The 23137-nt window shown below is 41.0% G+C and overlaps 1 protein-coding gene across 2 annotated transcripts in view; it reads right to left on the bottom strand.

Moving 5' to 3' along the window:
* Window positions 1–10008: 10008 nt before the first annotated feature.
* The window catches only part of LOC148015809 (V-type proton ATPase 16 kDa proteolipid subunit), a 35187-nt gene continuing 22058 nt past the window's right edge, over window positions 10009–23137 (bottom strand). Inside the window, exons 2-3 of one of the 2 annotated variants that reach the window (XM_087663624.1) lie at window positions 10580–10896; window positions 10009–10287 (exon numbers count right to left, since the gene is read on the bottom strand). In XM_087663624.1, coding sequence (XP_087519750.1) covers window positions 10158–10287; window positions 10580–10863 — 414 coding nt within the window. In that variant the 5' untranslated portion in view covers window positions 10864–10896 and the 3' untranslated portion in view covers window positions 10009–10157. The remainder of the gene's footprint in view (window positions 10288–10579; window positions 10897–23137) is intronic. The other variant, XM_087663623.1, reaches the window with a different exon arrangement.

Raw genomic sequence — 23137 nt, 5'->3', positions numbered from 1 at the left:
TGAATGCTAGGGGAATGTATGCCTATGATGTGAGATGCTTTTGGGGTTGAATTTACTTAGTCATTAACTGTTTTTTACACAATCCATAGGCAGCCCAAAACAGGGCAGCCCTTTGTCATTACACTTTATGCTCATGCTACAAAGTCATTTAATGCCCGATTATGCTCGGTTGGTGCCTATACATATGGAAAATTATTTCTATGGTTTGTCTATGGTTTTGAGCTTGGATTGAGCCACTGTTTACTCAATTTTGGACATTTATTTGCTGCTGGAATATTCAAGACTGAAGCTCTTTTGCTTATGTTTGGATATGCCTATTGCATTCGCGCTATATCTTGGATGTATACATTGATGTAGTGACTCTCGGGGATCGACATAGAGCTTGGATTTGCTCTCGAATCATTGGTTGAGCTTGAGCTCGCTCTGCATAGCATTTGGATCTTCATCTCTAATGTACTTATGGCATGTACTTTGCTTATGTCTGACCGGTCTTGACATGCTTGGCCTATGCCACTACTACATGCCAGTTACATTGTTTGGAGTTGGATGCTACTGAGCCTTGCTTTGGCTTGAAATTTGATTGTCTAGAGCTTACTTTGACTATTTCTCAGCTTGCTAGAGTTACAGTTTGGATGTACTTGATGTCTATGGATACTATGTACGGATGCTACACGTTCTATATGCTCATGAGGTCTTATTGATGCTTGATCTTGGACCTTTTGGCAATGGTGCTATAATATGCCCTTGTTGAGGTTCTTTGCTTGATATTTACGGCTTTTGTGCCACTGGGAGCATCTTGATACACTTGATAGACATTGAGCATGTGTTTTATGCTACTTGAGCATTCGAATACTTGAGACTAGGATCTTCACTTGGATGTTGCATGGTTGATATGTGGTGGTCCTCATAGATGTATTTGGGCTGATTTGGGCTTTGCACTCCCTGAGCATACACCTCTTTGTGTCAGGTCTTGCCAGTATTGTGTACACTTTGCTCTATTACACATTGCCCTATTACATAGGGGGTGTGCTGGCTTATTGACGGATTCATTTGACATGCTTGGGTGTTTGCTCAATGTCCATAAGACCATCACATGTTGATTTATGCCCACTTGATGCTGGTTATGCTTTGACAGTCAACAGTTGACTAGGTGCATCCATTTTGCCTACAATTTTCTCTCATTGTACCTGGCTATAATTTATTACAACAAGCAGTTATGCATGGAGCGACGTGGAATTTTCATGCTAAATCATCCTGATTTTATGTACTTTTGATGGTACTTGGTGGACAGCATAATTAGCTATTAGTTCATGATCATTTTGCCTTGGTTTTTGTGGTATTTTGGTTGTTTACAACAGAAAACAACAAGTTGTTTTGAATTGTCTGCACCATTTTGGACTGCAGTGTGGCATCTTCTTCCATTGACAGTGCTATATTCACACTATTGGAAGAGCCAAGTTTGGTAGGTTTGGTGCAGAAATCGCAGATAAAGCCACTAAGGATGCATGGTGAGTAGCCTAAAACTATGACTAATGACGAATGGGATGAGCTTGATGAATCATGCAAGTCCACCCTCATCTTGTCTCTCACTGAACAGGTGCATTACAATGTGGTTGAGAAAGCACAGAGTGCTTGGCAACTTTGGGATAAAATTAAGAGCCTTTATGACAAGAAAAGTATAGCAAGTGAGATGTATTGGCTGAAGCAACTTATGGACTTGAGCATGAAGGAGAATATGACAATGTCTGTTGATTTGAGCCAGTTCCATGCTATTCTCAAGAACTTGACTTCGTAGGGCATTACCTTTAATAATGAGGTTACTCCATTGTTTTGCTTGGGACTCTGAGTGAGTCATGGGATGTATTCTACATTGCCTTATGTGCTCCTGCTGCTATTTTGAACTTGCCTGATGTAGAGAGTGCTCTTCTGTAGGAAGAGATCAACCGTAAGAACTTGGATGTCTCTCGTGTGTCGCATGCTTTAATTGTTAGAGGCAGAGATGGTAATGGAACGAATGACTGTGGGTATGGACGTGGCATAGACTCGCAGAAGTCTGGTCTAAGTCGCGTAGTAAGTCGCGCAGCAAGTCACGTGGAAGAAATGCTAATGCAACGGGTCATCATTGCAACAAGAAGGGTCACATACGCCCACAGTATCATGAGTTACGCAATGAGAAGTGCAAAGAGAAGGGGAAAGACAAAGTACAAGAAAAGTCCTCTGATCGCAACATTATGCATGCGAAATCTAGTGTGAAAATTGAGGAGACAAATGTTATGTAGACTGGTGACTCCGATGGGAAGTACATACTTGCAGCTAGTTCTTGTCATGCTACGCCGTTGGACTAAGGTTCACTCTATGTATGTACAGTGCTGGATTTTGGATTCTGATGCTTCATTTCATGTTACACCATGCCATGAGTGGTTCCATTCCTACCGCACTATCTCTGGTTTAGTTCACTTGGGTGATGACAAGTCAGTGCTATTGTTGGCATTGGGGATGTACGGCTGCAGTTCTCTACCGGCCATACTTTTCTGTTTTACTGGATGTATGTCATGTACCTGCACTTACACGCAGTCTTATGTCTGCAGGGCAGCTTGATGTTGGATTTCATGTTTCATTTGGGGATTCTGCTTGGAAGATCACCCGTGGGGCAGACTTGTGCTTGCTAGAGGTGCCAAGGCTGGCAACCTCTATCCTCTTGTAGTTGATGGGTCCTCTATTGACCATGTTTTGTCAGTCAGTTCCATCCCACATCTATCTCTTTGGCATGCCGTTTGGGCCATATGTCTTTGAAGGGAACGAAAATGCTTTTTGGTTTGCAGTACTTACTGCCCCTTGACTATGCATGTTTTGATTCATGTGAGCATTGTCTTTATGGAACATAGACTAGGAATACACATAAGAAGTCTGGTAGAACACGCATGAGTGAGCCCCTGGCATTGGTACATTCGGATGTGTGTGGGCCCATGCTCTATTAGTCTATGGGTGGTACAAAGTATTTTGTGACATTCATTGACAATCTTTTGCGTAAAGTCTGGACTTACCCCATTAAGCTTAAGTCAGATGTCTTGGCTGTGTTTCAGAGATGGCTTGCATTGGTTGAGAACCAGATTGGGCATAGGCTAAAATGCCTTAGGACTAACAATGGGGGAGAATATGTGTCACGTGCCTTTGAGCAGCTATGTGATGAGAGAGGTATTAAGCGTCAGTTGATCGCCCCCTATACCCCACCCCAGAATGGTTTGGCTGAGCGGATGAATAGAACCATCCATGAGCGTGTACGTAGTATGCTTAACTATGCAGGACTACCATAGAGCTTTTGAGCTAAGGCAGTCATTACAGTTGTGCATGCCATCAATAGATCACCTTCTAGTGGTTTGGATTTCTAGGTTGCAAAGGAGGTATGGACTAGGAAATCTTTGTCTTATGCGCATCTACGTGTCATTGGATATGAGGCATTCTGCTATGTGCCCAAGGACAAGTGGACTAAGTTGGATCCTAAGAGTGTCAAATGCATTTTCCTTGGCTATGGAGATGCAGGTGAGATGGGTTACCACCTCTGGGATCTGCAAGCGCGGAAATTCATCAACAGCCATGATGTAGGTTTCCATGAAGATAAGATGTATAGGCAGCCTAAGAAGATGGTAGAGATACACATGGTTATATTCTACGAGAAGCCATGTGCTCTTGCACAGCCAGTTGGACAGCCTGCAACAATAGTTGGTACACATTGCCAAGGTGTTGGACACGTTGCTAGACATATATCAGAGCCTATAGTGAGCTACTAGAGCTAGAGGTCCACCTGATAGATTTGAGTCCTCGATGCATTATATATTGGTTACAAATGCAGGAGAGCCTCTCACCTATGATGAGGCTATGCACAAGGGTGACAGTCACTCCTGGGAGAGGGCTATGCAGTTTGAGATGGACTCCCTGCATTAGAATATGACTTGGGATTTGGTTGCATTGCCTAACGACAAGTAGGCTTTGGCATGCAAATGGGTGTACAAGTTGAAAAGTACCCCTGGGCACCCCAAGCCGCCTTATAAGGCAAGACTTGTTGCTAAGGGTTTTAAGTAGGAGCATGGAGTTGACTTTGATGAAGTCTTTTCTCCCATGGTCAAGATGACCACCCTACTCTTGGTTTTAGCCTTAGTCACACAGCTTGACTTGGACATGTATCAGATGGATGTCAAGATTGCATTCTTGCATGGGGATTTGCATGATGAGATTTACATGGAGCAGGCTAAGGGCTTTGCAGGACCTGGCAAGGAGCACCTAGTGTGCAAGTTGAAGAAAAGTCTTTATGGCCTGAAGCAAGTACCTAGGGAGTGGTATCATAAGTTTGATGCCTTTATACAGTCACAGGGCTACAGCGGGAGTGCTATGGATCCGTGTCTTTACATAAAGAAAGCCCGTGATGGCTCATTGCTTATTTTGGTACTTTATGTGGATGATATGTTGATTGCAGGGAAAGCTCATGATGAGTTGGATGCTCTTAAATCTCAATTGAAGAAGAGCTTTGAGATGAAGGATTTGGGACATGCCTCTCACATTCTTGGTATGCGCCTTAAGCGCGACAAGCATTAGGGACTACTCTGCCCCTCACAGAGAGAGTACATTCATAAAGTCCTTGAGCATTTTTGCATGTAGGATTGAAGCCTATTGGCTGTCCATTATCTTCTTATGTGAAGGTCTCATAGGCCAATTGTCTGCAAACAGATGAGCAAAGAGCCGAGATGGCCAAGATCCCTTATGTATCAGTCATGGGTAGTTTGATGTATGCCATGATAGCCACTCGTCCAGATATTTCCTTTGTAGTTGGTGTTGTAGCATGCTATATGGCTATACTTGGCAAGAAGCATTGGGATGCCGTGAAGGGTAACATGAGATACCTGAAGGGCACAACAGATATGCGTATTTGCTATGCCAGCCAGGATACAGGAGTTGTGGGGTACACGGACTTCGATTATGCACGATATGCAAATAATACGAAGTCCACTTCTGGCTATGTATTTGCCTATGTTGGAGATGTTGTCTCTTGGATGTCCAGGGTTCAAAAGTGTACGGCTCTCTCTACCACTGAGGCTAAGTATGTTGCAGCCCCTGAGGCTTGCAAGGAAGCCATGTGGTTGGGCAGTTTGGTTCATGACCTTGAGATTGATCTATATCTACGACGCTACATTCGGATTCTATGAGTGCTATTCAGCTAGCCAAGAATCTCGTCTTCCATGCGAAGACAAAACACATTGAGATGAGGTATCACTTCATACGTGGGGTCATCGAGGACAAGTCTATTAACCTTGTCAAGATATCCACTGATGAAAATCTTGCAGATGTGCTCACGAAAAGCCTCATTACCGAGTGCTTTGCCTTCCTCAGGAGATTGATGGGCATTGGATGAGATGATGTTTTTCCTCATCCTGTTGTATATGTGTACATTGTATTGTCTTTTCTTTTTCTTTTCACTCCTCACTAGGGCTTATTCACCTTTAAGTGGGAGGTTGTTGGGGGTAAAGGCGCCTCCGCCTAGCCGCTTGTGTATTACTACACTGATAGTACCCGCCACTGCACATTGCAGGTGGTGGGCACCCGTCACCGTCACTTTATTCTTTATTCTTTTAGTGAGAGTTTGAATAAAGGAAGGCCCAATATGACGGTTGGAGTTCCCATTTGGTCTCTCTTTTCTTGCTCTTGCTCTCCCACCATAGCTCTTCCAAGCAAGCTTCAATCCTTCTCACCTTTCAGATGGAACAATCCTAAAAGTTCACCAAGTAGCACTTGAAGGGACTTAATTTGGCGAAGATCTCTTGATAGAAGCTATGAATTGTTGGATGAGAGAATAGAGTTAAAGCCAGAAAGAGAGAAATTTCAAAGTTCCTTCACCAAAATTCACTAAAATTTATTATTGCCCTAATCTGAATGACTGATTGACCTTATCCCCACCATCAGTAGGAGCCCCACATGCATTTGTCTACTCTTATGGCCCCCAAAATTTTTGTCACCTAGTCTACATAGTTGTGACCTTCATTCAATGGTCTCCTGATTAGCTCTAGTAGGAGCTCTCTAATGGTCCCCATTGGTTGGGCTTATCACCAATGGCCGGAAAATTGCAACAACAACTCTCTATCCTCCGTTCCCAACATCCACAATGTTGGAATGAGGCTCCATCTATTTCTAATAGCATTTTCCTCACTTGCATAGGTAAGTTTGGCCGAGTGGCAGTCTCTTAAATGCAAAGTTTAGCCATTTAATTAATTGTCCGCATTTGAAAATTAATTTAGTTATTTATCCTTGCCTAGAAAATTAATCATGCCCATCCACAATTAGATTGGGTAGGCCATTTTGACTCCCAAGTGGTCATATGCATGGATTGACCCTTGAACTACCATTAATTTATTCATTAATATCTAGTTTCTAGTATCACCTCTAGCACTTATTGATCAAATAAATATTCTAGGCCAAAACTGCTACCATGCACGACCTAGTACATATCTAGCATAAATTATTACAACTTTTGATTTTGACACCAATTGATATCTCAAGCTCCTTGGGCCATCATTGGAAATTACCTATCTTGCACAACGTGTGTACCTTACATTTGCACATTTGATTAATAACTAAATCAAATGCTAAGGAAAGCATTAAAACTTCACATAATTATGACATTGAGCATAAGAGTCACACTAAAGCAGGTAGAATTGTTGAATGTCATTGGTTCTAATTATTTTATGTCGGGGACACTACAATGCATTACTTTGCCATCTTCATGGTTGTTCATGAGAGATTTCAATCAATCATTGTAAAAAATAATCTATTTGGCCATTTTTTGATAATTAAAATTATATTTGAATGTGAAGAATTATGATTGGTTGGGTTATATGCACCAAACAATCCTTCATACCAACATGACTTATGAAATCGCCAATATTAAGCTTGTCCCTTGGAAGACTTGGCTTGCTTATGGGTGACTTGGTATTTGTGTTGACCCTTTGCAATCTACTTCTGTCCCTTGGAAGACTTGGCTTGCTTATGGGTGACTTGGTATTTGTGTTGACCCTTTGCAATCTACTTATGAGCATTCAATAATGGATGCACCAAACAGCCGTGCTTAGGATGATTTTGCATTTGCCATTCTCAAACAAGATCCTTGGTCTTGGTTCTCCATCAACCTTGGGATTTACCTTTCAATCAATGCAGCACATGACGACATACACTCACTTGGATTGTACGTATGTTATGCATAATTATGCTTTCTTGCTCGAGTTCTAAATATGGGAATATTGCAACAATATGCTTTATCTGATTACTTTCCCCTATAGTTTGACATGCTTAGACAACTTGTTAGCCCCTTTGCGCCATTTTTGGATAGGCTTCCTTTACAATTTAATTCCTTCTATTTGAGCCATGCAATTTTCAATGGTTACAACAACAGCCAACTACTTGACAAGTTATTGCTTGATTTTCCATGTGCGAGCAACATCTCCTTTGCACAATTGATTCATAATATATAGAGAATTGCCATGTAGTAAGGGATTCATCATGCTTCACTTTGTAGGTAGCATATGCATGCTATCAAGGAATTGTTGCCTTTCATATGTTCCTTGTTGCTTGAGTCTTCAAATGATGCTTTCATGGCACCATTTTCAATGCAGTCAATTAACCTTGTTAAGCATTTTCCATTGTGATATTATTAGCATGCCAAATTGAAAATCTTGACAAAGGGTCTATAAAATAGTTCTCATCACTCCCAAATTCTTTCATGGGTTGCATGCATCCTTTGCTCATGAGAACATGGTGAGACTGCAAAATGCAGATGAAGAGATTGTTATAGATTCTTAATCCATTTTTCATGTGCAAAAGTTATTTTTTGGAACTTGATTCACAATAAGCACATTTTGATCAAACTACCTACACTCATTCAATATTTTATGCCTTAAAAACCTAACGTCCATGCTACTTTGGAAGTTGATATTTGTGAGAATGAGGTTATACATGTCTTATTACACTTACCGTTGCACTTGCCCACGGATAAAAGCTCTGGTTGGGATGGTCACACAAATGAATTTTTTGAGACTTAATACTACTCATTTGGTAAAGCCTTCAACCATGTGTTAAGAGGATCGGATTACTAGAATCATGTCAAAAGGGGTCATCAAGCTAATCCCCAAAGTCCCTTTCCCTTTCATGCTCAAAAATTGGCAACCGATTTCCTTGATGAGTACCATGTACAAGATATTTCTCAAAGGTGCTGGCCAATTGCCTCCATAAGCACTTCCTTGGCATTGTGCATCCCTAGTAGTATGGGTTCATTAAAGGCATGATATTTTGCATAATATCCTAAATGTACAAATTGACATAGATTATGCACAATACTCCGATATACTCTGATCAAGAGAAGTTTCTAATCTAGTTGGATTTGAAAAAGGCCTTTTGACCACCTAAGAGTGGTCTTTTCTTAGAAAGCTAATGCAACCGTAGGATTTAAGCCACACACATTTCAATTTATATACACTAGAAGCATTAATGCTTCTTCACGTCATGATGAATGTTGGTGTTACAAAGTCCTCTACATTTAATTAAACATGGCTACCCTCTCAATCCCTTATATCTTGCCCTTGCCCCCATCCAATTCTCACCATGTCACATCAAGTTAACATTGGGCAACTAGTTGGTTTATTCCTCCCATTGAATCAATATTTTGTTGGGCTAAGTATTAGTTGACGACACTTTCATGATATTGAAAGTGGATATACATAATCTTCACAAGCCATTGGATGTTTGGGATTTATTTAGTCATTCTTTGAGTCTCCATATCAATGCTACTAAATTGTCTCTCATTAGTTGCACTAAATCAAATTTTGCATGCCTTGGGTTGGCATGATAAAGTGGTGTCACATAGCAATATAGGACAACATCTAGGTTACCCTTTGGGTGTTGATATTCAACCTGTACAATTGCTATAATGTCTTAGAAGCTGAAAGCTAAGTTTCTTTATTGAAAATCTTAGGCATTTTATGTGCGCCTCAAAGTGGCATATTCCATTTCATGCTATGAAAACAGGATTCTGTGCATGGTGGCATCTCTTGGGTTTCCTTAGGCCATATCTATACTGAAAGTATATTGGTGGGGCTAATTTGGATGTTGAAACTCGTATGGTTGCTCTTCATTGGTCACTATTTCAAATGAGTATGCTAGTCATTAGCCTTGGATCTCTATTGCTCACTTTTCTCTTGAAGATATAGGAATTGTGCATGGCAATACCAAAATTCAAGGTTTGTGGAGACGTATAAACCTTGAATCCCAACTTTCACGTTCTTCTATGCTACGCTTCTATGCTACTGACCCATTTGATGTGCTTGTGGAAGGCCATCCTTCAGAAGGTGACTTCGCATCCAACAAAAGATAGATTTTATACTAATTCCCAAAAATGAGGATAATCCTCAGAACAGTCTAGCGTTAGCATACAGGTCAATCATAGCTTCTCAGAGGTAATGATACTACATAACAGAGATGAATTTGACTATGAAAGGCTCGCTTCTGGAGAAAGGCATGTCTATGAGCATGCACACAGTTGTTCATTATGGTAAGACTACCTTCAGTAGGTCATACTTCGTACAAACCTGGTTTCAATATAACCTTCCAGGCACCTACTTTCTGTGGTACCAACAGTAAAAAGTGAGCTGTTAGTTTGTACATTGCAGAATAATTTAGAAATGCCTTTGAAAAAAGATTGCTAGAGAATTTATGTTCGAGCTAAACACACTCGCTCTCCATAAAACATGTTCCTGTACATGGGTGTCTCGCTGAAATTTGCCCTGGTAAGAGTCAGAAAGGAAAATGCATCTCAAAAATAATGGTCCGCTAAGTTGAGAAATTTAGTTCAAACGCTGGCTTCATTATGCTTTCGACAAACCCATTTGTGTACAGTCAGCTGAAAGAGCCTATGGAAAGCCAAAAATCAGACCAACAGAAACATAGCCTTTCACCTCTTAAAATCACAGGTAGTATCAAAATGTTTAATCCAATTGCTCTACAAAATGTTTCTGGACAAAGTATGACTGCCCTGCAGTAGCAGTGAACTCAAGGTTAGCACTGAAATGTAGAAATGCCGGTTTCCTTTTGCAGCAGAGATAATAACGAAGAGCATGGCCAGCTTATTCTCTGGACTGCCCAGCTCGAGAGGAAAGAATAATTCCTACAATCAGACCATACAATGCCAGTGCCTCTGCAAAGATGAGAATAAGTATCATCCCAACAAAGAGCTTTGGTTGCTGTGCATTTGCTCTGCAAGCACATAAAAAAGGAGAGGAATCAGTATTGAAAGTCCTGGCTCAAGAGCTCAATAACAGCTCAGTGTTATAGAAGTAACACACTGCATCAGTCATAAGGGCATTAAAGAACAACTCTCAATTTAGCCTAAAGATGTAGATGTTGACTAACAAACAGCTGTGAATAGGTTCAAGGAAGTAAAATTGTATTTAACAGATATCAATGCCAGAATAAGTTTAAGACTTCCTTCTGTGACAGTTGAAACTTCAGTACCAAAAACTGTCATTGAAAAAGTGGACAGCATTACCTGACACCAGCATCCCCAACAATACCAATAGCCATTCCAGCAGAAAGGCCGGCGAGACCACATGCAAGGCCTGATGATAGATGTGCATATCCATCAAAAAGGTAGTATGCTTGACTTCTGGGATTGATTCCGGTACTTATAATAACAGCAATAATGAGGCCATAAATACCAAGCACACCAGCCATAACAACTGGAACAATAGACTTCATTACGAGCTCAGGCCTCATTACACCCATTGATGCTACACCAACACCACTTTTTGCAGTTCCATATGCAGCACCCATACCTGCTTTGCTCCAGTAGATAGTGTGTTATTACTGAAACGTGTAAGCGATGTCAGCTAAAGCTTAGCAACTACAAGATGTTGTGATATGAAAGCACCCAGTATGGAATCGGCGTAAGAAACCTTTTTTTTCACTCGTCAAAATGTCCTAAATGATGATAACAAATAACAAAATTCTAACAATTCCTAAACTTCAGATGGAATTGGAATAAAGAAACTCTATCCACAAACATGGTGATAACAAAACTTTAACAATCCCTAAACTTTTTTGCGGTGGTACTTGTGGATAAAGGAAGCATCAAGCTGATATGTAGTGGTGTAAATCAACTCCATTTTGATTCAAAAGAAAAATTTTAGGTTGAGAACCAAGTGAAAATTTGGTCTCCTCGATTAAAAAAACAATCAGAAATATTTCTATGTCATGTGGTTCAGAAGCATTTCCCACTACATTTTTCCTTCGCTCCCCCCTTCGTCTTTTTTTTCCTCTTCTCTTTTACATTTAAAAGGCCAAACATTTAACCATGGCAACCATGAAACACGTTTCACTAGGGATGAAAATGAAACATGTTTCACTAATTGAACATTTCAATATTAGATGTTTCACCAACCCATTTCACTCCAATAAAACAAAACAATTTCCTAAGTTTGGGAAACACTAGATACAATATTTTATTATTGTGATAAAATTAATTGGAAAGATGATTATTTCAAATACTTCAAAGAACAATTGAACCTTTTCAAAAAAGCAATGATAGAAGCTTGGGGTAATTAGCACTTCAAACACTATATAGTAAGAAGTTGTTATGTTTCTTCATTGTCTAACTCATATAAGATTTTTAACTTTTTTTATTTTTTAACTGTGCAACATATTTTGCACAACCATGCTAAGCTCTATATTTCATCAAACAATATGGAATCCCATCCATTTGTCAACCTATAATAAATATATTATTGTGTCATTTCCTGTGGCATTTCATTTGGGACCTACCCAAGGGTGAAACATATCATGCTGAAACGCAACATTTCAGGGGTGTGAAAATGTTCAGTGGTTACCTTGCATTCACTAATGTAGCCGTTGTAAGTCACTAGCGCTGAAATGCACGACTCAAAAGTGACAAGGGAAACCAAAGGCAGAAATGATCCTCTAATTATACATAAAAGCAGTAAATGAACGTGTGCAAAGCAAAGACCACTACCAAACACACTTCCCCACTTTGTGCGTGGGGTGAAACATATCATGCTGAAACACATTTCAGGGGTGTGAAAATGTTCCATGGTTACCTTGCATTCACTAATGTAGCTGTTGTAAGTCACTAGTGTCTGAAATGCACAACTAAAAAGTGACAAGAGAACCCAAAGGCAGAAATGACCCTCTAATTATACATAAAAGCAGCAAATGAACGTGTAAAAAAGTAAAGACCACTACCGAACAAGACAGATATAACGCAGAGGATACCAGGGTGCGGAACAGAAGTGGGCAGCAAGAAAAGAAAACTGCTGATAATGAGGAAGAAGAGTGCTAATGAAGAAGAGAATGCATGAATAAATGAGAATGCCCAACTAGCTAAATTGGAGAGGTATGGGAATGGGTCTGGATGCCTACACCCATCTTTTTCACAGGGTCCTTTGGCCTTCAACTGTGAAAAAGTAGCTTGCACCTCACATGTGCAACACATGTGCATCTTTTAATTGCACATTTGATTAATCCTTTAATCAAATGTCAATTAAACATAAGCAAAGCATCAAATTTTCATGTCCTCGTGACAATAGAGGTGAGCTAGTGAGAAATGCCATGATTCTATAGAAACTCGGAAAACTCCTGGAAGATAAACTCACCACCGCTATCACTCCTCATACACCCAACACGACGACCAGTCTGGTTACGAACCAGCAGCACCCAAGCACAAAAATATGTGAAAGCATCTAACTTATGCTTGAGGAAGTACACCCACATGTATAGAGACTGATCATCCACTATCAAAAAGAAGTACAGCGCGCCGTTCAAAGCAGCAATGGATGTCGGCCCACAAAGATCAACGTGAATCAATCTAAGAGGCTCCTCAGCTCTATGTGTAGAATGCTGAGGAAATGATGTACGGTGTTGCTTCCCGAGCTGACAGGCTTTACAAACATCTCGAGCTAGCTTCAAGCGTGGAAGGCTCTCAACCAGCTCACGGCGTGACAACTCATAAAGTGAGTCATAACCAAGATGCCCTAAGCGAAAGTGCCAAAGACGCTCATTGTGCATAGGCTCCGGAGATGTGGCTAAGGCCTGGAAGCTATGGAACATGGAGCCTTCGGCAGTCGGCTCGATCAGAAAGTGTGTCATGTGGTATAGGCCTTTAGGCTGTGCCTCACTACGAGCAATCACTAAACCAGTCAGAGAGTCAAGAACCTCGACTGTGGTTGCTGTAAAGAAAATTGCTCGCCCCAACCGGCAAAGCTGCTAAGTAGATAACAAGTTCACCCCAAGCTGAGGGACATGATATACATTGTCCAGCGAAGCCAGATCCGAACCCTTGTCAATGGCAAAACTGACGCAACCTTAAGCCTAAATCTTGACCGAGGAGTTGTTTCCTACATGGACCCGCCAGCCTGTAGGGGCTAGGGTATGGAAAATGTCCTCTATAGAAGTCATGTGATGTGTAGCTCCACTGTCCACAATCCAAACTGGAGCTGAAGTGCTCGACTGTGACGTGTGGGCCTTTGCAGTAACCTCGTCGAGAGGCAACTCACAGATATGGACGAGACTCGCATCTAATGTCTCTATGGAGACGATATGGACCTCTGCAGACTAGTCACACAAGCCCTCTGGAGTTAAGAACGTTGTCGACTGAGATGACTGTGCGGTGGCAGTGTGAGTTTGACCTTTAAACTGCTCCTTGCCATCACCCTGCCTTCCTTGCTAGGGGTTGCCCGGCTGAGGAGCGGGGGTCTGAGACTTAGGTTTTGGTGTTGTGCCTCGTGCCTTTGATCGACACTCATCGTCAAAATGGCCAACCTTTTGACAATGTTGACAATACTTATTCTTTTTAGGTACGTTTTGCCACCCAGGTTTGAGTTGTGACTGGGAGTTTCCTTGAGAATCCCCAGATTGATTTAGCTTTTGAGTTTGATTTTGATTTTGATTTTGAGGTTTGGTTTGGTTTGCCCTTCCCTTGTTGCCCTTTTTAAAGAATGAGCAAGAAGAGTCCCCTCTGAAGAGGAATTCATATAAAACCGATCGAACAATTGTGCATAACGCAACAGCTGACACTCAAATTCATAGAATATAGGCATGGTAGGCTTTGAAACTATTCCTTCCACAAAATTGAAGTATTTCTTGGGGAGTTTATTTAGGAACAATGTGATCTCATCGTCAGAGGACTTGGGAGTCCCTGTAGTGGAGAATTCAGCGAGGAGACGCCAATACTCAGCCAACTTGACTTTCAAGTCATCCCGGTCAGTGATTTTGAAAAGTTGAAGCTCATGGTCAATATTAATACGACGGGTCCTATCTCGAGCCGCATAGCGATCAATCAAATGTGCCCATCGCTCTGACGCCAAGTCAAAATGCTAAAGCTGAGAATGAAACTCTGGCAATAAGCCCTGTATCAACTCGACAATAGCGGAAGCATTCCTAGCCTTCCATGAGCGGATGACCTCGTATGAAACAAATGCGAGATTGGATTGGGCTTCCAATACCTACACTAGATCCCATAGATTCTGTTAATCAAGGACATGTCTCATCAAATTCGACCAAGTAGTAAAGTTTGACCCATTAAAATGAGTCGTCATTAAATGCATTCTTGGTAGAAGATGAGCTAGAACCATGAGGTGTCGGGTGGGTGGAGTAAGATGATGGTGGAAAAGATAGTGGAGGTGAGAGTGTCTGATAAGAGTAAGAAGGAGAGGGAAGAGATGGGTAGGCATTAAAACAAGTCTTGTCATTAAATGCATCTTGGCAGAAGATGAGCTAGAACCACGAGGTGTCGGGTGGGTGGAGTAAGATGATGGTGAAAAAGATGGTGGAGGTGAGAGTGTCTGATAAGAGTAAGAAGAACGGGGAAGAGGTGGATAGGCAAAAGCAGGCTGTGAGTGTCCAATGAGTGCCGATTGATGCAGAGGCACTGGAACATGAATGTTTCCATAAGGTGCCGCTGTAGGTGGAGACACTGGGACACAATAGCCTTGTCCAAAGTAAGGTTCGGACACGGCATTATGACCAAAAGGTATACTGGCAATGCCATGGAGGCAAACTATGGAGGCAATTGATCCACACTCGGAAGAGACTGAGTGGGATAACCAGGCTGCAATGATCCCGAAAGTGTGTATGAAGTAGGTGAAACACCACCCGGCTAAGGGAAGGATAAGGTCCTAAAGGATGTGCCTATGTTTCCATAACCCCCCGGTGTGATGTGCGGTGCAGCATGAGGTGTTTGAAATGGAAATGAAAATGTCAATGGTGTAAATGAAAGTGGTGAAGCAGTGGAAGAATGTGGTGGGATGGATGGGTTTTGAAAGTGAGGTGTATGAGGTGCAGATTCTTTTTGTTCATTTTTATCATTTAAAGACTGAAAATGAAACTGTGAAGATGATGATACACCATATAATGAAGTGAAAGGAACACCAAATTCATTCTAATTATGTGAAGTAGACAGAAAAGAATGAAGGACAAAAGAAGAGTTACCTAGCTTTTTCTTATAATCCCCGCGATGTGTATTAACATACAATAATTGGTCCTCTAGAGGACCTTTTCCGTAGTCAACAGACTGGACTCTTTCTTCCACATGATCTCTACTAGTATATTGCAAAATAGAAGAGGTAAAAGAAAAAGACACAAAAGACGAATCAAAAGTACCTTGCACCAGAGAGGACGGAAGAGTCTGGAAAAATGGAACATACTCCGGATCTTGCTCTCCAAGAGAGGGGCCCATCCTTGATGGAGGTCTCGACGGCCCTGCAACATCATCAGACTTACGCGCAACATCTGAAGAGTGAAATCCATGTATACCTTCATTTAGAAGTTTTTCTTGAAAGGCAATCCTTCGATCAAGCTCCTCAATCTTCTTTTGTCAATAGGCTATGATCAGTTTATATTCCTCAGAGGTCAGCTTGCCTATCTTTTCTTCCATCTACTCAGATGTTTCTCCCACCATGTCGGAACTTTGTGAAGCAAGCTGATCGGTCCACTCTCACTCGGTTCTCGACATACTGGAGACTGAATCGGTGTTGATATGTTCGAAGTTATTTGAACCTACTGCTGTTCTTGCTTCTTGCGAAGAGCTTTCAGATCAAAGGCCTAGGTTTCTCAGAGAGTATCAGGCTCTAATACCATATAAAGAAAAATACCCTAACACAAAACATAAACAAAAACCGTACGACAAAGCACAGACTCATAAAAAGAACACATTTAGGGTTAGGGTTGAAGTAATTCAGAGACAATGAACACAGTGAATAAATGAAATGATATGACTAATAATAATACGATGCTCATGCAGCAAACACACTATGCAGTGAATGAATACTGAACCTTGAACTCTTGTATCTCTAGGATCAGGGCAGGGGTAATGAGCTAGAGAGTGTATCGTACTCCGAACGGATCTCGAATTGCAACAAGGCAGCCTCTGGATATCGAACACCAGCAAACGCAGCAGTGAGAAGCTGGATCTGATGCACACAGTAGTGAGGAGAGAGAAAGACTAAAAACGGAGCCTGCATGAGAGAGAAAGACTAAAAACGCAGGCAGGACAGCTTGCAGAAGAGAGAAAGACTAAAAATGAAGCCTGCAAGAGAGAGAAAGACTGAAAACATAGATAGGACAGCATGCAGGAGAGGACTGCAGCGACTGCAAACAAGAGAGAGAAAACTGTCAGGGCGACAATTGGAGCCTGTAAATGCAGCAGTTTGCTGGCGTGACAAGCTATACGTCAACAGTGCAAATGAACAGCAGTCAATCGCTAGGCAGAAACAGCAGCAATCAGCGTGTGGAGGGCTGGAAACAGATGCCAGACTATAGGGAACGGATGGACAGCAAGGGCTGAGATGTTCTCCGTGACCGGAGTGTGGGCAGCAAGCTGACCTGAAACCTGCAAAAACGAGATTGTAAAAGAGTGGAGGGCTGGCTGCCAATATATAGAAAATTAGGATTCTAGATTCTCTCACACTTAACTTTCTTGTTTTGCTCCCTGTTTTAGGGTTTTGGCTAAAATAAGCCTAAAATAAGCATGTTTTGGGGCTGTTTAAGTGGCTAAGTGCATTTCTTAGCACAACATTTATTTTCATGTCACCCCTCATCATGAGTGGTTCTCTGCCCATATAGGGGGTCGACATGGTACCTCAGCTCAAGAAGAGCTTGATTAGCAACAGGGCAGCTAGATGACGATGGTTTTCATACCACCTTTGGTGATGGGAAATGGAAGATATGTAAGGGATCTAGAGTTATTACCAAAGGTTGCAAGAGTGATACTTTGTGTCGACTTCATGTATCTAGTGTGCGTGACCATGTTGTTGTCGTGACCGAGCAGCCAAGTGTTTCTTTGTGGCATGGCCAGTTGGGACACATGAGTCAAACATGAATGAAAGTGCTTTCTCATTTGGGTTACTTGCCTTATCTTCATTATGCTAATTTTCAGCATTGTGATCATTGTGTTTATGGTAAACATGTGCAGACGTCTCATAAAAAGTCTCTTTTACTGAAATCTTCTCCTCTAGAGTTAGTATATTCAAATGTATATCGGATGCCAAGATTATCTTTAGAGAACAAAAAAAGTTTTGTCACCTTTGTCGATGATGCTACACGAAAGGTATGGATTTATCCTATTCGTAGCAAGAATGAAGTGCTTGACAAGTTTAAAAAATTCTTGGTATTGGCTGAAAATCAGACAGATAAGGCACTTAAGTGTCTTCACTCTGACAATGGTGGGGAATGTATCCAAGGCCTTTCAAGCATTTTCTGACAGCAAAGGGATAAAGAGGGAGCTCACTACCCCTTATAATCCATCCTAAAATGGAGTTGCAGAAAGTATAAATCGGGGACCATACAGGATAAGGTTCGTACGATGTTGTATCATGCTACATTACCCCATGGTTTTTGGACAGAGGCTGTTATGACAGCCGTACACTTGATTAATCGGTTACCAAACAAGTCTTTGGAAGGGAAGTTCCCCAAGAAGCGTGGTCGGGCAAGCCACCTTCATATGCTCACCTGAAAGTGTTTGGTTGCGAGGCTTTTGTGCACATTCGTAAAGAAAAATGCAACAAACTTGAGCCAAAGTTCTGTAAATGCATTTTCATAGGATATGGTGACGAGGGTGAAATGGGGTATAGATTATGGTATCCCGAGAAAAGGAAAGTAGTACGCAGAAATGATGTTATCTTTTGGGAAGATCGCATATGCAAACAACCTGAAAGAATGAAGGAAGTCTATAGGGTTGTATTCCCAGAAGAAATACATTTTAAACAACAAAATGTGCCAGCTATACAGTAGTAAATACCTGCTGTAAATGAACCTATAAATGTAGAAAATAATGTTGGAATTGAGAACCATTTTGGGCTTGGTTGCAGCTGAAGATATGGAGCTCATACAGATGGATGTAAAGACTACATTCTTACATGGTGATCTGCATGAAGACATATATGTGCAACAACCTGAAGGGTTTGTGAAAAAAGGAAAAGAGAAGATGGTATGTAAACTCAAAAGAAGTTTATATAGCCTCAAACAAGCACCAAGAGAATGGTATCATAAGTTTGATACATTTATGCAGCATAGCAGAACTCTATTTTTACAGTCGCCCCGTTGTAGGCAAGCACGAGATCCTATCCATTCATCTCCCAGCCATGCTGTCATGAGGACATGTATTTTTAAAACCTCACTTAACATGTGGATTAATTTTTAATAACATGATTAAGTAAATGTTACACATGTGAGGTACAACTAGGGTTAAAGTAAATTTATAAGCCCAGGGCCCGAAGCAATCACAGGATGGCAAAAGTTGCTATAAGTTATGCCGCACAGGTATTTCGTGGTATCTAATGCTAGTTGTTGGCCTAGGTCATCCTTTTGGTCATAAGTGTCAGTTGGTGACATTAGAGAAGTGGCATTTAATGGTACTTGACGCCAATTTGATGGTCAAAGATGGCGCAGAGATACTCGGGAATGGAAGTTGCCTAGCTATTTTAATTATTGGCCAGTCATATTATTTTTCAAGGCACTCAAATAATTATTAGATTAATTTTCAATATTTAAAGACTGAAAATTTATATTTAATTATGAAAAATGCTGAAAAAACCATTTGGGAAGGCTACCACTTGTCAAAAATGCCCATGCAAGACTGAAAAACGTCTTTAGAGGCTAGAGAGAAGCATTTCTATAAATTCAACTTGCAAGAGAGAGAGAGAGGAGACTATTGGTCTGATTTGCAGCCATTGGAAGACTTTCTAAGGCTGCCAAGGGTAGAAGAAGACCAATCAACAGCAGGAGGTAGCATCTGCAGATTGTTGAGACAACGCAACAGCTGTAAATGACTGATTTTCTTTAGTTCTTTGCATCTACAAGCTGTTGTGGCAGGGCAGCAACTGCATTTGACTGATTTTCAGTCGTTCTTCGCGACAAAACTCTGAATTTTCTCTCTCTACAGCTTTCCCTCTCATCTCCCAGCAATGGAATCATGTAACCAGCCTTCCTCCTCAGATAGGGTGGTAAATCCCTCATTACAACTTAATTACAGTAGCAAACAATAAATGCAAATCTAAAAATACAAATTTACCTACTCATCTCGGACAATGCACACCTGATTAGCCCCAAAATTAGCGCCCCTTTCAGTATTTCTTTAGCTTTATTGAAGAAAAAGTTGACTTACAATGGGATTCTCCCAACCAACTCCCCTTGCTGTCCAAAGTGACCAGCAAGTCTTCAATCTATTTTGCCCCTTGATTCGAGCACTCAATTGGCCTTCATCCACTTCATAGACGATGGAAATGTCCCAAATTCAATGGCTTGCTGTCCAAAGTAACCAGCAAGTCTTCAATCTATTTTGCCCCTTGATTCGAGCACTCAATTGGCCTTCATCCACTTCATAGACGATGGAAATGTCCCAAATTCAATGGTTGGCTAGTCCTCCACCTGAATTCAACTGAAATTCGCCTTCAATCTTGTTGAATCCTAGTCTTGGAGCTTCCAATTTCTAGCACGCTTCCCAAGGCTTTTACTAAATCTAATTTCTACTGTAAATGAGGATTTACAACAGAGAAATTTGCAATTTCTCAGTCTCCAAGGGTCCAAATGTTGAGATCTTCGGAGCAAGGCTATGAAATGGCGGAGGGTTGTCATGAGAACATGTATTTTTGAAACCTCACTTAACATGTGGATTAATTTTTAATCACATGATTTAGTAAGTGTTACACATGTGAGGTGCAACTAGGATTAAAGTAAATTTATGAGCCCAGGACTTGAAAAAATCACAAGATGTCAAAGGCAAAAGTTGCTATAAGTTATGCCGCACAGATACTTGGTGGTATCTCGTGTCAGTTGTTGGCCTAGGTCATCCTTTTGGCCATAAGTGTCAGTTGGTGACACTAGAGAAGTAGCGTTTAATGGTACCTAACGCCAATCTGATGGTCAAAGATGGCACAGAGACACTCGGGAATGGAATTTGCCTAGCCAATTTAATTATTGGCCAGTAAGATTATTTTTCAAGGCACCAAAATAATTATTAGATTAATTTTTAATATTTAAAGATTGAATAATATTTAATTATAAAAATTGCTGAAAAAATCATTTACGAAGGTTGCCACTTGTCAAAGTTGCCCATTCAAGACTGAAAAACGTCTTTAGAGGCTGGAGAGAAGCATTTCTATAAATTCAACCTACAAGGAAGAGGGAGAGGAGACTGTTGGTCTGATTTGGAGCCATTGGAGGACCTTCTGAGGTTGCCAAGGGTAGGAGAAGACCAATCAATAGCAAGAGGTAGCATCTACAGGCTGTTGAGACAGGGCAGCAACTGTAAATGACTAATTTTCTTCAGTTCTTTGCATCTACAAGCTGTTGTGGCAGGGCAACAGCTGCATTTTACTGAATTTCTGTCATTCTTCGCAACAAAACTCTGAATTTTTTCTCTCTACAACTTTCCCTCTCATCTCCCAACCATTTCACAGCCCTGCTCCGAAGAACTCAACATTTGGACCCTTGGAGGATGAGAAATTGCAAATTTCTCTGCTGTAAACCCTAATTTACAGCAGAATCAGGATTTAGCAATAGCCTTGAGAAGTATGCCAAAAATAGGAAGCTCCAAGACTTAGATTCAACAAGACTGAAGGTGAATTTCAACAAAATTCAGGTGGAGGACTAGCCAGCCATTGAATTTGGGGCATTTCCATCATCTATAAAGTGGGTGAAGGCCAATTGAGTGCCCGAATCAAGGGGCAAAATAGATTGAAGACTTGCTGGTCACTTTGGACAGCAAGGGGAGTTGATTGGGAAGATCCCATTGTAAGTCAGCTTTTTCTTCAATAAAGCTAAAGAAATGCCAAAAGGGGCGTCAATTTTGGAGCCAATTGGGTGTGCATTGTCCAAGATCAGTAGATAATTTGTATTTTCAGAATTGCATTTATTGTTTGCTATTGTAATTAAGTTGTAATGAGGGATTTACCACCCTACCCGAGGAGGAAGGTTGGTTACGCATGCTAAGGAAGATGCAAGAAGAAGCGCGTGTCGAATCCCGCCTGCCGTCAAATTCTCATGAGTTATACTAATTTATAACTCACTTACTTAAGGCCTTGTTCCCACTTACTTCCTAAACCCCCGAACCCCGTACGGGTGCCCAAGTCCCCCAAACGGTCATCTCTCGTACTGTAAAACTCAATTCTCTTATGATGGGCATTCTGCTGAGCGCATCGGCCACTATATTGTACTTACCTTTTCTATACCTTATCTCATAGTCGAACTCTTGGAGGAGTTCGGCCCATCTAGCTTTACGCCCTTGTAGATCCGGTTGGTCATTAAGCCACTTAATGCTTTCATGATTCGACAAGATCAAAAGTTTGGCACCGTACAGATAGTGCCTCCATTTCTTCATTGCATGTACTATTGCATACAGCTTCCTCTCATAAACAGAATAATTCCATTTTGCACGGTCTAATTTCTTGCTTTCAGAAGCAACCGGTCGATCTTCTTGTAATAAGACCGCGCCTATTGGCTTATCACTGGCATAAGCTTCAACCACGAATGGTTTATTGGAATCCACAATTAATAGTACTGGAACTGTAGCAATAGCTACCGTAAGTTTTTGAAAACTTTCATTTTGGTATGTTCCCCAATTAAAGCTCTTCCCTTTCCCTTTAAGTTGGTCCGTCATTGGAACAACTATCTTGGCATAATCTCGAATGAATCTACGATAAAATCCAAATAAACCTAGGAAGATCTGTAGCTCTTCCAAGTTCCTTGGAGATGGCCATTCAATAATTGCCCTTACTTTTTTTGGATCCATCTTAATTCCCTCTTTTGAGATAATATGCCCCAAATATTTGACCCCTTGTGCGAAGAATTCACATTTAGTTTTCTTCGCATAAAGGGAATGGATTCTTAACAATTGGAATACTAACCGTAAGTGTTCCAAATGTTCTTCTCTTGATTTACTAAAGATCAAGATATCATCCAAGAAGACTACTACAAACCGTCCTAGATAGGGCCATAACACATTATTCATCAGCTTCATAAATGTAGCTGGTGCATTTGTGAGGCCAAAAGGCATCACCAAAAAGTCATAATGCCCGTATCTAGTACGAAATGCCGTCTTAGGAACATCCTGGGCCTTAATTCTTACTTGGTGATAGCTTGATTTTAAGTCAATCTTGGTGAAGAATTTTACCCCTTGTAATTGATCAAAAAGATCTTCCATTCTAGACATAGGAAATTTATTCTTCACCGTTATCTTATTAAGTGCTCTATAATTAACACAAAGTCGCATAGAGCCATCTTTTTTCTTCACCAATAAAATTGACGAAGCCCAAGGTGAATTGCTCGGTTGTATAAACCCCTTATCAAGGTAATCCTTAATTGTCTTTCGACTTCTTGGTGCTATATTTCACTTAGCCTGTAAGGTGATTTAGAGACAAGGCGTGTATCCCTATCTATGTCAATTGGGTGATTTACATCACCCCTATCAGGTGGAAGGCCACTAGATAAGTCAGATGGAAACACATCTTTAAATTCATCTAACAAACCACTTAATTCATTATTTACATTCAACTCACAAGCATAAGAAAATTGCTGCTTTATATTACAAGAAGTAAAAGAG

This window comes from Lygodium microphyllum, chromosome 23 (assembly GCF_053477565.2).
Source record: "Lygodium microphyllum isolate KBCC chromosome 23, Lygodium_microphyllum_v1.1.10, whole genome shotgun sequence".
In the NCBI taxonomy this organism is placed as follows: domain Eukaryota; kingdom Viridiplantae; phylum Streptophyta; class Polypodiopsida; order Schizaeales; family Lygodiaceae; genus Lygodium; species Lygodium microphyllum.
The sequence above is the reverse complement of the archived record's forward strand: the minus strand, read 5'-3'. Positions and strand labels throughout refer to the sequence as shown.